The sequence below is a fragment of the Ambystoma mexicanum genome, chromosome 8 (assembly GCF_040938575.1).
Source record: "Ambystoma mexicanum isolate Mex_15411 chromosome 8, UKY_AmexF1_1, whole genome shotgun sequence".
NCBI classification, from domain to species: Eukaryota; Metazoa; Chordata; class Amphibia; order Caudata; family Ambystomatidae; genus Ambystoma; species Ambystoma mexicanum.
The window spans coordinates 778092067-778108898 of record NC_090929.1 but is presented as its reverse complement, the minus strand read 5'-3'; the positions used below and the strand labels follow the sequence as shown (position 1 = coordinate 778108898).

Genomic DNA, 16832 nt, shown 5'->3' with positions numbered 1-16832 from the left:
TACGACCATACATTGGTCGCCTTTACGCGGAGCTCCTCGAGAGACATTGCAAAAACTTTATTTGACCTTTGGTCATTTTTAACTTATATTATTACTTACATACCTCCTTTGGCGTCGTAGCTGCAAAGCTGTTCACCGCCGATCAAGATCTCCGATGGCGGTGCCTTCGACGGAGGAGGTTGTTCGGTGTTCGCCGAACACGTGGCCTGGCCTCGATGGCCAAATACAGTAGGGAGAGTGGGGTCATGGGACATTTATTGTTTCTCTTTGAGAATGCCTTTCCCTTTCCCCTCCCTTTCCTTCGGGGTTGTTGTCACATGCAATCGGTTCCTCAGCTATGGAGAGGACACCCTTTAGATTTTGCCCGCGTTGCAAAGGCAAGTTTGCCTGGAAAGACAAGCATAAACGGTGTAACCGTTGATTGCCCTTCGACCACAAAGAAGACGGCTGTGTGGCCTGACAGCTCCTTAAGCCGAAGACTTTAAAAGACCGCAGGGTCAAAAGGTGGGCAGCCTACGCCATGTCTAGGTCTGATTCATCACCCGCTGCCGCCGCCGCTGAAAGTGACGAGGAATGTGACAACCCAACATCCGTTTTGGAAGTTGTAGACCTCTCTAAGGAGCGTTCACGCTCCTCGTCGTCTGTCCCCGGCCCCTACAAGCTCGGCTCACGCCCTGCTTATGGGGATGAACACCCCGGCGACAAGGACGCACACAGAAAACACTCCCATAAACACACGACCCACGGCTCTTCCTCGTCGAAGACGAAGAGAGCATTAGCGCCAGCGGAGACGCAGGTCCTACCGGCGGCCTCCTCAGACCATAAGAGCCTTAAGCCCCCCTCGCAACCGCAAACGCGACTAGCGACTGGGCTACCCCCAGATAAGGGCGCTATCACTAAACCGCCAGACGACGCGCACCGTCAGAGAGCGCCTGTCGGCGTAGAGCAAGCGACGCTTGTAACGTCGACGCCGGAGGTCCCCTCGACAGACAGTTTAGTTGTCGAGAGCCTGGCACAGATTATTTTCACCGATAGCCACAGAAGGAGGGCGAAAGAAACGTCGATCACCGCTCATAAAGCCGGGGAGCACCGAAAAAGTCAGAAGGAAGGCAGGAACTGCCCCCTCTGTCGAGAGGGACTCCTAGCCTACCAGAAGGCTTTTCAGAAGGCGAGGGGAACCTTTTCATATTCTTTCTTCGATATGGTTTTCAAAATCCTGAGTTTTTGTGCATTTCCGTTTAATCCTGAGTAATTCTCCATATGACACTGCATTATTTACTGTAAAAGCATTTCTGATGGTTGTATCTGCTTAGATTCACATGCGCCCACCCTTCCTCCCCGCTCGGATGGAAAGAACATAGACTTTCTTCTATATCTCTCTTTTCTGTACTCACTCACGTCTAATAGGCTCCCTCAGGGCAGAAAAAATACAAACAGAGGGACCTCGACGCTTGGGGGATTGTGGGTACACTGCACGTCACTATAGGGATAGTGTTACAGACACGCCTTGTCGACGTCCCCTTTTCGACTACGAAAAACAAAATGCAATTCTCCCTTGACGCAAGCCCCGCCCCTACCACCTCTATTCTAAAAAAAACAATATTAAATGTACCTTTACCCAATACCCTTCTAAGAAAATGCTGGGAAAAGTGCAGCGAAATTGACGTTTTCACCAAATGCGGTGAAACGGCTGCGGCAACATACATTCCAGTTCCATCTACGGTGCATCTGGATAGAAGCATAGAGGTACGCACCCGTTTATCTACTTGTTGCTAGAAGTACTGTTGTTCTACCTCACAAGGAGGAACTGCTGTATCACCCATAACGGAATGTCAGGCTGTGACTAGCACGATGTTTAGCTCACCCAACTCATTCCTGTGAGATACAAAAACAACTCAAACTTAAATGATCTACTGTGGAAGCATGTATAATCGTACCATTTCATCTGTGAACAGGTGGGACGGCATTCTGTTTAGCTATAAGGTGTACCTCTTGCTAGATGGGCTAGCTGAGCTGGATTCTCAGTGAGGTTAGGTGGTAAGCATATCTTTATTGGGTTGCATCCACAGTGTACTACTACTGCATGGTTGATGCAAAGATTCATGGTGCAGCAGAGCAGTGGACCTGTGACAGTTGGTGGTGCCGTCTTTGCCACATTGCCTATGCAGGTCCGTCTAGTGGCAAGGACCTTGCCTCAGCCTACTCACATGCCACCTGCCAGCCAGTAGAAAAATGTGCCTTATTTCAGGAACAGGCCGGTCTGTTTACACATGGTAGTCTGCAGGTGCAAAGTGCCTTTTTGAAGGCTCCCTGTCTCTCATTCTACCATTTCTTTTGGCCTGTTTTTTTCTACCTTTTAGGCAAGCGCTGATCTTGCCTAATGATTCCTCCGCTCCTGCCTGTGATGATGGGCCTAGGTATACTTGAGGGATAAATATTGCATTGGGTACTAGAAGGACCTTGAAGGCAGGTGTCTGTCATCAACACTTCCTTCCCTTGCCCGCTCCTACAACTTTCCAAGCGCTCCACTGGTCTCCCGCTGGTTTTCCACTTTGTAGATCACCTACATCCATGCTATTGTGTTGGCTGCGTGATGCAGGGCAGAAGAATTGTATGTTTGAAATGCTAATATCCCTTAAATTGGAATGTACTTACAAAAACCTGCACAAATATATTTACGTGCAAGGAAAACAGACTAAACAGACCATTTGTGGATTTGACAAACATTTTTATTTCTCAATAGCAAATACGCATGTCCATTATGTTAGTAACAAATTGACACTGTTGTGTGCCGTGTTTTGTTTCAGATTTGAGAAGATGGTCAGTGGAATGTATATGGGTGAACTGGTCAGGCTCATTCTGGTAAAGATGGCCAAAGAAGGTCTGCTTTTTGAAGGCAGAATCACTCCAGAGCTTTTAACCAAAGGAAAATTTGATACTAAGCATGTTTCAGCAATAGAAAAGTAAGTAGACAACAGAATCTTACACCCTGAATTGACATCTGCTGAGTAAACGAGCATGTTACAAATGTACTATAAGTTTATATAACTTTGTAACTTAGCAGGAATTACTCAAATCGGTGATGCATATTGAAAATACCCAAAGTTAGCCACTGTGGGATGCCTGATACAAAATGACCTTTACTAGTTAATGATAATTAAGCATTTATTTATTTATGTATTAATTTATATACATGGAGGCGCAAAGCTCTTTTGATCACAAAAGTACTTACAATAGTTAACAAATCAACAATTTATGGGAAGCACTGAGCTTCTTACAATGGGATGAGTTCAAGTGACATCCTGGCCAGGTTGTGAAGGGTAGTAAATGGAACAGTCACCGGTGGACAATACATGGGTGGATGTACATAGATCAAGGACAAAGAACATTTGACATTTTGCAGTGCTAGGTGGTACCGCCAGCTCTGTTAGAGATGTGACCATGATGGATGAAGAGCTAGAGTGGAGGCACAGAAAGTGAGGGACAGAGGCTGTTTAGAGGCGAAGGAAAAATGTTAGCTAGAAGGCAGATGAAATGTAGGTTAAGAGGGTAACTCAGAGTCGAGGATATAGGCTTTTAGTTTGGTTTTGAACAAATCAGATGTCTGGTGGAAGAGAATTCCAGGCAAGTGGAGCAAGAAGAGAGAATGAGCTGAAGGGAGAGTAACCACAGGGAGGGCGAGATGCCACAAGTGTAGTCGAGGAGAGAGAGCAGAGATTACAAGAAGCCTTGTAGAGTTGGATAGAGGAGTAAAGCAGTGAAGGAAGAATGTAATGTTGGGTTAAGGAAAAATGTAACATAGGGTTAGATTTCCCATATTACAGCATCTGGCTAGGCAAGTGCAGGTGTAAAGGGTGTACCTCCACCATCACCACCTACAGCCCAGCCGTCTCCCATGGCCCAGCCATCTCCTGTGGCCCAGCCGACTCCTGTGGCCTAGCCAACTCCTGTGGCATTGCCCAGCCGACTCCTGTGGCCGAGCCGACTCCTGTGGCCTAGACAACTCCTGTGGAATTGCCCAGCCTCCCATGTATTACATACCACTGATGCCACACCAGCCACCACCATATCCTGGCAGGTATGGCATGGAGGAGGAAAATGAGGATGAATCAGATGAGCACACCTCCTACCCAACACCATCATTCAGCCCGGCCATCCTGCACAGCCCTCCTCCACTACCTATGCCCAACATCCGGGACATGGATGCACGGATCTGTGGCATTGAGGAACGGCATGGAGCAATGGCTGAGATGGTGCAGCAACAGCTGAACAAGTCTTGCCTCATGAGGGAGTGCATGCAGCCAGCAGCTGCAGGTGCGCATGGGCCCTGGGACACACGAACGCTGCCCTTGTTATCCTTGCCCAAAGGGTCCAGCAGGGAATCAGGGGTGTTGGCAATGGCAGAGTCCCTCTACCACACCCTGCAGGTCACCCTTGAGTGCTTGGGAGTCCAGGAACCTGACCCACCCTCCACTGTGACCACCCTATTAAGCTTGCAGCAGGGCAGCCCGAAGTGCCTCTCCCAGCGACTGACAGCCACACCTGGGCCAACCAAGGGCCCCATGGCCATGATGCCTACAATGAGACACTTCTGTGATTGACACTGGTACTTTTGGGTGTTTGGGGTGTGTGTGGACAGGAAGTGTGGGGAGGAGGTTGTATGGGGACAGGGTGTGTGGGGAGTGGGAGGGAGGTGTGTGTGTGTGAAGAGGGGGTTATGTGGGGACAGGGTGTGTGCGGAAGGGGAGGGGGGACAGAGTGTTGCAGTTTGACATTTTAGATCGATACACACTAGTTTTCACTTGAAGCAATGAGTGGACATCTCTTCCTTTGGTGCCAGTATTTATTGTGTGTGCACATCATATGCAGGAAGGTGCAAGGGAAGTGAGAGTGAAAGGAGTACTCATATGAAGTTATCAATAAGTTATTGACAGGCGATGCGCCCATCCCTGGCCTCCATGCACACATGCCTGGGCCTGGCTGGTACTGCATTATCATCATCATCATCATCCGCTGGCGGAGGAATGTCCAGATCTCGGGTTAGGGGTATGTTGTGCCTGACGCAGATGTTATGCAACATTGCACAGGCCAGGAATATCTGCCCCACCTTCCCTGGCCTGTACATGAGTGCACACCCAAACCGGTGTAGGCATCTGAAACGTGCCTTTCGGAGGCCAAAGGTCCTCACGATGGTCCTCCTGGTTCTCACATGCGCCCTGTTGTAAACCATTCGCTCCTGCGGATCCCTCAGGGAGGCCATCAGCCACGGTAGCAGCGGGTATCCAGAGTCATCTGCGAGGGGTAAGGACACAAGTTTAGCCTTATCTTGCACGCCACAGCACTGTGTTGATTTACCATGTCTTACACTTAGCCTGTCTGTGTCGGTTAGCCACATCATGCTTCTGGTCTAATCGTATGGCTGTGCCATATACTCCTTGCTGCCCCGTGAGACAGGCACTGTGTTTCATCTGTATCGTGCTGGGTTCTGCTCCCTGAGATGCATTGCTGGGGGTAGGAAATGTATTGTCACCAACTGACCATTGTGAGGACTCCCCAGTCTGCATATGCACCCTCATAGTCAGAATTGGAGGTTGCCATGCCTCTACCGCACCACTCACTGCATGCACTTCACGACACCCGCAATGAGGAGAGACCGTACACATTAATACATCAACACCACATGACGGCTAGAAAACACAAAAGTCCCCATCACTCAGTGACCGGTTCAACGACACTGAAGCTGCCAACAGCACATCAAAGCCCTCTTGCTCTTCTCCGTCTCAATCCGACTGACAATCCGCCCCAACAATGCTTCCAACGAGAGTGCAAAGAAACTATGCAAATTACATCAGTGCGCGGTCCAAGACCCAATGGCGTTTACATTGACATATACATGTGTAGGTAATGATGCTAGGCAGTGGTGTTGCCTGTGACAGCGTACTCTCAACTGTCAGTCTGTGCATGCATGCCCCATGTCTCCCCAGGACCTACGCCTCATCGCCCTAGGTGGCACAGTCTACTGATACTCCTGCTTTGGAGGGGTGGCAGTGTTGCATTCTGGTACCTGTAGTGCTTTGCATGTGGATGTCGTTTATAGTTTGAAATGACCCGGTCAGTGCTGATACTTCTCCAGTAATGTGCTGCTCCTGCGTGTTGTGGCCTGTCAATTGAGGCATGCGCTGGCTGGTCCTTCATCGGCGGGATGATTGACGGACATGCATTTGTGGAAATAACCCCCCCCTCTTTGCCTGCCTCCCATGCTGAAATGTAGGTGTTAATGTACATGTACTTACCCAACATATAGGTCCGTTGTCCTCTGTGACGCGATATGTAAGCCACCAGGGTGCTGTTCCGCAGGACAATGGAGTTGTGGGTTGATCCTGGGAACCGGGCACAGCAGTGCTTGATGGTCAGATTAGCGTCACAGGTCACCTGGACATTGAGGGAATGGTACTGCTTCCAGTTCCTGTAGACCTCCTCTTCGGTGTGGGGGGCCACCAGCACAACATGTGTGCAGTTCAATGCTGCCAACACATTGGGCATGCCCGCAATCGCATAGAAGCGGCCTTAGTGGGGTTTACCCGTGGGTGGGTGGTTGGGAGGGCGATGTGCTGTCTGACATTGCGCAGGAGGGCCTCCAGTACCTGCAGAGCACTGTGGAGAAAGCAGGCTGTGATATGCCATGCAGCTGGCTCACAGAGTCCTGGAACGTGCCAGTGGCCAGGAAGTGTAGGACCAACACCAGCTTCAACAGCATTGTTATGGCTGTCCTGATGCCGATACAGCTCCAAATGTCATCCTGGATGAGGGCCAGGAGGTCAAGAACCGTCTCCCTGTTTAGGTGTGTATCTGGCTGTCTTTGGGGGCACATGGTGTGGTCCTTGTGCAGGAATCACAGCACGCCTCCGCCTCACCACGTGCATCCCCATCATCATCCTCCTCCTGTCCCTGGCCTCCGGCCACCACTGCTGCTGCTCCAGCTCCCTCAACTGCACATCAGCATGCAGCATCTCCAAGTCCATGGCAGCAACAATGAGTGGCAGCGTGATTGTGTTGGGAAGTGTTCTTGGGGTGGGTTTGGGTGTTGGTTGCACCTGGGTGGATTGGGTGAACCTGTGGCCTTATTTTCCCCACCTCGGTCCATTTACCGGCAGCTCTGAGATGGTAGTGTCTCTGGCATTGCCTTTATTAATGGCAAGTCCATGCTCATACCATACCTGTATATGCCTACCCAACAGTCACTAACCGGTAGTGTAGGTAATGTCAAGAATATTTATAATACAGAAGCTTCTAGACCACTAGAGGGTTCACATATGGGAAATGTGAAGTTCACTACTTTGATAGATGAAAGCCTCTCAGTCTGGTTCTTCATATAATGTTACCATAACAGACTGTATGCTTTAAGTCGCCATAATAGATTGTACGCTGTTTGAACAGGTATCCCCTAACTTGATATGACAAATTTCTTCTCGGTTCCATCATAAACTCATTTTTATAAAACTGTACGCCCAATGAGTAATCATCATGTTACCCCAGATGAGAGTCTTGAGTTTCTCATATATAGAGATACTTGGACACCAGGGTGACCATGTACACCTGATACTTTGTAATATTTCTGTACTCTCTTGGTATAAGTGTCACATTACCTGCATGTGTTCTACAATGGTTATATTCCACCATAAGCTTGATCATTTACCAAAGTAAGTTAACCTATTGTGACCTAATGCCACAATTGACAGCTTGTTTGCTTATCTTGCAAACGTCCAACCTTACAATTGCCTCTGGATACATGACATTCCTCCAGTTGGCTCTTTATAATATGCCCCTCTAACGGATGTGTCAAAATTTGAATGCTAAACCACTAGATCCGTTTAGGTATAGAGTACCCCCTAATGTGTAACAAACTTTATTCGGCCATAGGACCATCTAAGTACATCCTAGCACAAACATATACTATAATTAACTAATAGTTTACAAAACTGCATGCCCATGAGAACTCATCAGTTCCAGCATAAGGAGTAATCCCTGTTACAGTCAAGGTACGTTACGGTGCTCCAGAGACCCAATTCCACATTGTTTTCCATCAATCTAGTCCCCAGGTCTGTAAGGTTTGCGCCAGATAGAACATTGTTAAATGGGGTACTGCCAAGTAAGTCCCCTGGTCCTTGGTGGGGGGATGGGCTCATTAGAATGCTACTATTAGCAGTCCAACCCTTACTCCCTAGTTTCCCCAATAAACTCATAGCCATTCTCTGATCCCAAAAGGCTATTTTTACACAGTCATGGGAGTTACTACCATCATCATACATTCTATGGCAATCCACTATAGCTTCCCTGGAGACAAAAGCACATCCCCCGCAGTGCGGAGCCAGTATATACATTTATTGAGGAGAGCATCCTTTTGTTCTCACTTGTAGCTGGCCAGTTTGGGCACCCCATGGAGGAAAACCATGACGTTTCTTCTTGGCCCACCATGATCAGGATACCTGGGCCTGCTGCCCCTACAGCAATGTCTACAAGATCCAGGGTCCTTCACACTGTTATATAGTGTTCTCGTTGCATGTGGCTCACAAACCTCTGGGGCAGTTGATATTGAATGTGTGATAGGGGCCTTGCTGGGCCTGATCTGCTGAGTTTTCTCAAGCTGAGGCTGCACCTTATAGCTATTAGCATTGGGCTCACAGGGGGTGTTGGCTGGAGGTTTTGACTGTTGCCCTTCTCTTTTTTGGACAACAATCCGCTTGGTTGTGGGTTTTGGGAGTGGGAGACAGGGTTCCTTAATGGTTGGTGGTGCTCAAACAACCTTTCCGTGTGAACCCTCTCCCCTCCCCTGGTCCTCTATCAAAACTAATAGCAGTTTTTTTTTCTGCCAGGTCAGAAATCACCTGTGCACAGTTACATTCCTGGGTGGTGGAAGCCTCTTTGGGCAAGGGTTCAGAGGTTGGACGAGATCCTTGGGTAACTGGCTTGAGGGCCCTAAGAGGAGTGAGACGGAGAAAGGAACTAGACCCTGGACCCATAGACAACGCAGTCTCACTTCAGGTGCTGCTAGTAAGACTAGATGGACGCATGTTCAGTGTTTCATTTTCAGTCTCAATGACCGCCTGGTCTGAGGGGCACGATGCAAGAGTGGGCAGAGAATGATCTTGGGTAGCATTAGGTGGTGGGGGGTGGGGTATGGCATCATCCAACACTGTTATTGGTGGTTTCTCCCGTCCCATTATTATCCTGTCAGATGGACAATGGGCCTCATTATGAATGTGGCGGAAAGGCAACAACGGCGCCGGTAGTGCTACCGGCGCTGTTGTTACCTCTCCACCACATTACGAGTTCTGCTTGCCGTTGCTGGACTGCACGCATGGTCTGACCAGGCGTGCAGACCGGCACCCGCAAGCAGAACTCGTGATTGCACCAGCACCATTATTAACGGTGCCGGTGCAACCATGCTCCCGACGCCCATTCTGCCCCATAGGGCAGAATGGGGATCGGGAAGCCGGCCATAACGGCATCCGCGAATGGGCAATTACCGGCCCATTAATCTCGTAATGGGCCGGTAATGGCCTATTCGGGGGTGCCAGGGCCGGTGGCGAGTTTGGCGGTAGCCGTGCCCTTGATAAGGGCACGGCTACCACCAAACTTATAATGAGGCCCAATGTAAAGTAGACACCAATAGGGCTGGCAGAGAATCTCAAGGGGAACATTGTCCAAGGAAGTTGGAGCTAGGATTAAGGACGGAGAGTCTTTTTCAATGGTCAATGCCTTGACCTTATTATTAACAGTGACCATAGCCATACAAGCAGTTTCCCCGATAATAAATAAAGGGCATCCCCTGCCTCTTCTCACGGTCAGTATCTTACTTTTTGCCTTGGCGTCCTGATCATCCAACCGATTTATTGGGGATGGGCTGCTTACAGTAGAGGAGTGGGGGATATGGGTAAATGGTCGAGACTTCACCTCCATTTAGCAACACAAAAGACACTGGGCAGTCAAACAGTCAAGCAGCAATCCCCTAGATCAGCCCCAACTCACTCGTTGAAGGTCTCCTCACCTTCTTCACCTTCGTCTCACAGCCAATGTCCAATAGAGACCCCCTTATGACGGCCCCAAGGCGGTCGCCGAACACCTGCGGCACCAAGCACCACGCCCTTACCCCGCTGCGGCTTCAGTGCTGCAGGGTATGCAGCCAGTGTTGTCCAGAAGGGGGTGTGCCCAATGCAGGAACTAGCGAGGCGAATCCACGGAGTCCCAGAGGGAGCGCCACACACTGAGCCCTTAGCCTGCCGCGGGCTTCACTGCTGTGGGGTACTGCAGCCAGTTTTATCCAGGAGGAGGCATGACCAGTGCAGGAACCAGCAAGGAGAATCCAGGGAGTCCCAGAGGGAGTGCCACACACCATGGGGATGGGGAGCAGGTGCAAGTGGATCTAGGTCACCTGGCCTAAGCCCCGCCCACCTGGTGCCTTCCTGCCTGCCGCTCTTTTTCACCACTTAGCAAGCCCCGCCCAACTGGTGCCTTCCTGCTTGCCGCTCTTTTTCACCACTTAGCAAGCCCTGCTAACCTGGTGCCTTCCTGCTTGCCGCTCTGTTTCCCTACTTAAGGAGCCCTCCAGCTTCTTTTCCTTTGCAGATGGGGAGCAGGTGCAAGTGGATCTAGGTCACCTGGCCTAAGCCCCGCCCACCTGGTGCCTTCCTGCCTGCCGCTCTTTTGCACCACTTAGCAAGCCCCACCCACCTGGTGCCTTCCTGCTTGCTGCTCTTTTTCACCACTTAGTAAGCCCCGCCCACCTGATGCCTTCCTGCTTGCCGCTCTGTTTCCCTACCTAAGGAGCCCTCCAGCCTCTTTTCCTTTGCAAATGGGGAGCAGGTGCAAGTGTATCCAGGTCTCCGGGCCTAAATCCTGCCCACCTGGTGCCTTCATGCCTGCTGCTCTTTTTCACCACTTAGCAAGCCCCGCCCACCTTGTGCCTTCCTGCTTCCCGCTCTTTTTCACCATTTAGCAAGCCACGCCCACCTGGTGCCTTCCTGCTTGCCGCTCTGTTTCCCTACTTAAGGAGCCCTCCAGCTTCTTTTCCTTTGCAGATGGGGAGCAGGTGCAAGTGGATCTAGGTCACCTGGCCTAAGCCCCGCCCACCTGGTGCCTTTCTGCCTGCTGCTCTTTTTCACCATTTAGCAAGCCCCACCCACCTGGTGCCTTTCTGCTTCCCGCTCTTTTTCACCACTTAGCAAGCCCCTCCCACCTGGTGCCTTCCTGCCTGTCGCTCTTTTTCACCACTTAGCAAGCCCCACCCACCTGGTGCCTTCCTGCTTGCCGCTCCTTTTCACCACTTAGCAAGCCCCGCCCACCTGGTGCCTTCCTGCTTCCCGCTCTTTTTCACCACTTAGCAAGCCACGCCCACCTGGTGCCTTCCTGCCTGCCGCTCTGTTTCCCTACTTAAGGAGCCCTCCAGCTTCTTTTCCTTTGCAGATGGGGAGCAGGAGCAAGTGGATCTATGTCACCTGGCCTAAGCCCCGCCCACCTGGTACCTTCCTGCCTGCTGCTCTTTTTCAACACTTAGCAAGCCCTGTCCACCTGGTGCCTTCCTGCCTGCCGCTCTTTTTCACCACTTAGCAAGCCCCGCCCAACTGGTGCCTTCCTGCTTGCTGCTCTTTTTCACCACTTAGCAAGCCCCGCCCACCTGGTGGCTTCCTGCTTCCAGCTCCTTTTCACCACTTAGCAAGCCACGCCCACCTGGTGCCTTCCTGCTTGCTGCTCTGTTTCCCTACTTAAGGAGCCCTCCAGCTCTTTTCCTTTGCAGATGGGGAGCAGGTGCAAGTGGATCTAGGTCCCTGGCCTAAGCCCCGCCCACCTGGTACCTTCCTGCCTGCTGCTCTTTTTCACCACTTAGCAAGCCCCGCCCACCTGGTGCCTTCCTTCACCATCACTGTCTTGTGGCCAATGCTGGATTTGACTTTTATGGACTTCATTCATTCACGGTGCGTCACTCTTTCTCAACTCTCATGCTGGACTTCCTTTGCATCTTGTACTCATGGTGGCCCTGAATCATGATGTTCCCATCTTCATCTTGTATCCTGGCTTGCAACATTATGTGTTACTACTGACTTCTGCAATTGTATTCGCTCTCCACTCTTGCTTCTCCACTCTTTTTGACTGCTTACTCTCTTTTCTCTCCTCATTTCCCTTCTCCCTTTTCCTATCTCCTCCCCTTACTTTCTTCTATGCACTTACTCTATCAGAATTGTCCCTGGACCTAATATGATAGCAACCTTGTCTGTTTCCTCCACTCCCCCATTACTGTTTTTTTCCTCCCCACAACCCCTCCAGCACTATCTGAAATGTCGTCAGGCCTAGGATGATAGTTGCTTGTTTTGTTCCTCCCCTCCCTTTCTGCACCCCTCTCCCTCACCTTTTGTTTTTCTCCGGCTCTCCCAGAAATGTCGTCAGGCCTAGTACGGTAGTCGCCTGTCTTTTTCCATTTCCTTCCCACTCTCCTCCTCACTTCCTTATCTATGTCTTCACTCTTGCACTATCTGAAATGTCGTCAGGCCGAGTACGATAGTTAATTTCACATCCTTACTGTTCATGGCCTGTAAGAATCTGGTTGTATTTTCCCTTGCTCCCTCCCTTGCCTTGAATCGCTTTGAAACACATTGTGTATAGGCGCTATATAAATAAACAATCATATCATATCATATCATATCATATCATGCTCTTACCTCGCTGCGAGTTTCACCACTGCAGGGTACTGTGGCTAGTTGTGTCCAGAAGGTGTTGTGGCCAATGCAGGAAACAGCAAGGAGAATCCAGGGAGTCCCAGAAGGAGCAACACACACCGCACCCTTACCCCCTAGTGTCACACAGCCATCTTTGGCCTGTAGGTATTCACCATGATGCTTCTATTCCTTAATTATGAGGCTATTGTTCCTTTTACTCAGCTTGGTGCCTTAGAATGTACACAGATCAATTCTAAACATGATCCAGGCACGTGATTGTACACGTTGCTTCCAACAACCGCTTTTTTCATAATAATCATGTACAGTGGCACGCCATAACAAATAGCGGCTATTTTGAATGCAAATTTGTGGATGATTTGTGTTCAGCTATGAGGCTATGCACATAACATCTCAGAATCTTCTGGATCTATCATCTCTTAACTATTGTAAGTACACATGCTTTTTGCTCCATGGTGTTACACCATTCCATAGCAAGCGTATGTGATGCCCTTGCTTACAACTTTTACAGTGTTTGTTTGTAGAGACATTTACAGCATTGACCTGCACAGAACCCCAGTGGCAAGACTATTGATACCTTTGTCCAGCTACAGTACTAAGGACACCTGATTGAAAGTTAGTCCTCCCTAATTTCTCACCTACATTACTCATTGGGTAGACATACCTGACTGTAGTTTCTTATATCTGTCTCACACCACTGTTTATAACACAGGGTTCCTGTATTTGGTGCCGCTCCTTGAAGTAAGTCTTCTTATTCCAAGGATTCTTTCTAGACTGTAGACCTTATGGATTATAAGAAGGTGAAGAAGGTGAAGCCTACAAATGCGTTTTTGCCTCCCCTAATACAGGCAAAATAGGTTCATTGCTCCTAATAGCCATTTCCATTTCCATATACTGCATCCCTCAGAAACTGCCTAAGCATATCAGTTGAATACTTAGCCCAACAATATTCCATTTGTTGGCGCCGTTTGGACCATGGAACCCAAGAGCTAAATTATCAAGCTTACCGTACTATCTCATTTTAGTTAAAATCAGTATCTGATTTAGATCATTTTGTGTCCTATGTTAACACATTTATGGAAATTCAGTTTCAATTATTTTCAGACATTTGGAGGAATTGTACCCCTGGTGAAGAGATGGATATCTCGAAGAATGTTGGGTTGTTAATTACATTTTACTTATTGATTATGATAAGTCACATTGTAAGAGTTTATTCTGAAAAAAGTAGTAGAATTTACATTATCTTTGAATGTATTACACTCCTTCAAATATCCAGTCTCAATATATATTGAAAGGTTTGGCTTATTTGGCCCTAGATAGTTTGTTTGTTTGTTTGTTTGTTTGTTTTATTATTTATAGTGCTCTCCAGACCCAAGGGTATCAGGGCGTAAGAAGCAACAAGAAATTGTTCAGCTTCGGTTACATTGCTGTGCAGTCATATACAAATATATACAGATTATGTACAAACAGAATACAAGCAGAGGGGAATGGACAAGGAATAGTGGTGTCAGTATGGGGCAATCAAATGTTAGCAGTCATTTTCCTTGATCCAGTGGATGAGGTTGTGCCTAAAGTGTGGGTATGCCTGATCCACCCTTAGGGTGGGTGGAAGGGAGTTCCAGTGTTGGGTGGCTTTTACCGGGAAGCTACTTCCTCCGGTTTTGGCTCGTTTGAATCTAGGCACTGTCAGGAGGTTGGAGTTGGCAGTTCTGGTAGGGCGGTTGGAGGACTGTCTCTTGAATCTGTCGTTACAGTAATCCAGTTTTGACAAAATGAAGGCTCTTGCCAAGGTGGTGCAACTGGTGGTGGAGAGGAAGGGCTTGGCTGCTCTGATTAATTTACATGTGTAGGCGGTAGAGGAGGCCATGGAATTGACCCGTCTGTTGAATGTAAGGGTGGAGACTAGGTAGAAGCCTAAAGTTTTGATTTCTTTGGCAACTTGGATGGTGTTGCCATCTATAATAAAGTTGGTGTAGTGTTGGCCAAGTTTGTTGATGTTGGAAGTGGTGCTGAGGATTATAAGTTCCGTCTTGTCATCATTCAGGCATAGACCATGAGAGGCCATCCATGCCTGGATGATGAGATACTCTGTTCAGCAAGGCCAAATCCTTGTCGTAGTCTCCTGTCAACGGTATGAGGATCTGGGTATCATCGGCATAGTTAGTTTAGTGTAGGTGATACCAAGACCATCGAGATCATCAAAAAGGGGCTTCGTGAATATGTTGTACAGGGAGGGGGAGACACATGATCCCTGGGGCACTCCGCAGGTAATGGGTATGGTGTCGGCTGATGCTGAGGTTGAGAAGATGCACATGGTCCTGTTGTTTAGGAATTATTGTATCCAACCTATCGCTTCTTGTGAGAAATGAACGGCCGAGTCCAAGTGGTTACAGAGGATTTTGTGGTCTACTAAATCAAACGCCGCTGATAGGTCGAGGAGTAGTGGGTCGTGCAGCTTTGCCATTGTCTCTAAGTGTGTCAATTCGTGCCTTAAGGTCAATTAGCGCTGTCTCAGTCCCGTGTTGGGGTCTGAAACCAGACTGGTGGACTCCCAAGAGGTGATTTTGTTCTAGGTATTGTTGTATTTGGAGGTATGCTACCTTGTCTAGAATTTTGAGTAGGAAAGGGACTGTGGTAATGGGTCTGTAATTAGTGGGTATGGATGGGTCCAGTGTTTGCTTATTGAGTAATGGGAGAACCTATGACTCTTTGAGGTTGCTAGGGATGGTACCAGTGGAGAAGGAGGAGTTAATGAGCTTCGAGATAAATGGTGATAGATCTCTGGCTGCGTCCTTTATGATTTGGGCTGGGCATGGATCACCTTGGCAGTTCGAGGGTTTGAGAGTGAGTATGACTTTTTCGACCTCTGAAATAGTTACTTTAGAAAAGCTGAAGCAGGATGAGGTTTTTTTTGAAGTTTTTAGAGTGGGCAGGGATGTGCTGGCTATAGGGGTTGAGTGGTGAAGGATTTCTTTTTTGTTGGCAAATTTGACTTGGAGGGCAGCTACTTTATTGGAGAGGGCATTTTGGATGCTGGTGCACCAAATGTTATCCTTCATGCAGGTGTCTTGAACTGGGATGGTTGTTTCCAGTTCTTTAAGGATAGTGAGCATTTCTTTTATACTTGAGTTCGCTTGAGCGATTCTCTGGTTGTAGGAGTCTTGTTTAGCTAGTAAATGTATTTCTTGTAAAGGGAGGTTAACTTGCTAAGGTTGGTCTTATTGTCACCTGTAGGAGATTGTCTCCACTTTGTCTTCACTTTTTTGTTTTTCAAGTCTAAGTGATTTCAGGTGCGGTGAGAATCAGGTGTTCAAGAGTCTTTTAGGTTTGCTCTTTCTAAGTTTGAGTGGAGCTATGGAGTCTAGAGCTGAGGTCATGATTTTGTTATATTCATTGATAAGTGTGAGGAGATCAGTGGACTCTGGTAGTGAGTTCAAGGTCGGTAGAATGAGGGGGACATGTTCTTCAGCCGTAATGTTTCTTTTGTTCCTGGTGGGAATGGCGGGGGCCAGAGGGTTGCTAGGTGGAGTGGGTGATATGGCCTCAAGAGAGAAGGTTATCAGGTGTTGATCAGACCAAGGTTGAGGAGAGATGGAGGTGATGGAGGCCTGGCAGTTAAAGTCAGCTACCCAATCGAGAGTTCTCCCTTTGTTATTGGTAGGTAGAGTCACTTGTTGATTGAACCCTAGTTCTGCCAGAGAGCCAGCAATTCGTGCAGCGTGCTGGTCTTTGGGGTCACTGAACCCCAGGTTGAGGTCACCTAGAAGGCATTGGGATGTGTTTTTAAATTATCGGAAAGGATGGTAGTTAGGTCCTCCTCAAATGGCCCCTGGGGGTCTGTACAGAAGGTAGATTGTGAGAGTTTGGGTATCGGTGATGGGTAATTTGGCTGTGAGGGATTCACAGGATTCAGAGTTGTGTGATGGGGCGAGTCTCATGGCTAGACTAGTTTTGGCAATTATGGCAAAACCACTGACTCGGATCTTAGTTCTGTCCATCCACTCTGAGGACGTAGTCCTCTGGGATTGCTAGCATGAGGGCAGGACCTGCTGCTGTGTGTAGCCAGGATTCAGTGATGGCTAGGAAGTCAACTTTTTCTTGCTG

The 16832-nt window shown here is 48.7% G+C and overlaps 1 protein-coding gene across 1 annotated transcript in view; it reads left to right on the top strand.

The window, feature by feature from the left end:
* The window catches only part of HK1 (hexokinase 1), a 1159884-nt gene that overhangs the window by 257999 nt on the left and 885053 nt on the right, over positions 1-16832 (top strand). Inside the window, exon 8 of the mRNA XM_069610605.1 lies at positions 2808-2963. Within this exon, the coding sequence (XP_069466706.1) occupies positions 2808-2963 (156 nt within the window). The remainder of the gene's footprint in view (positions 1-2807; positions 2964-16832) is intronic.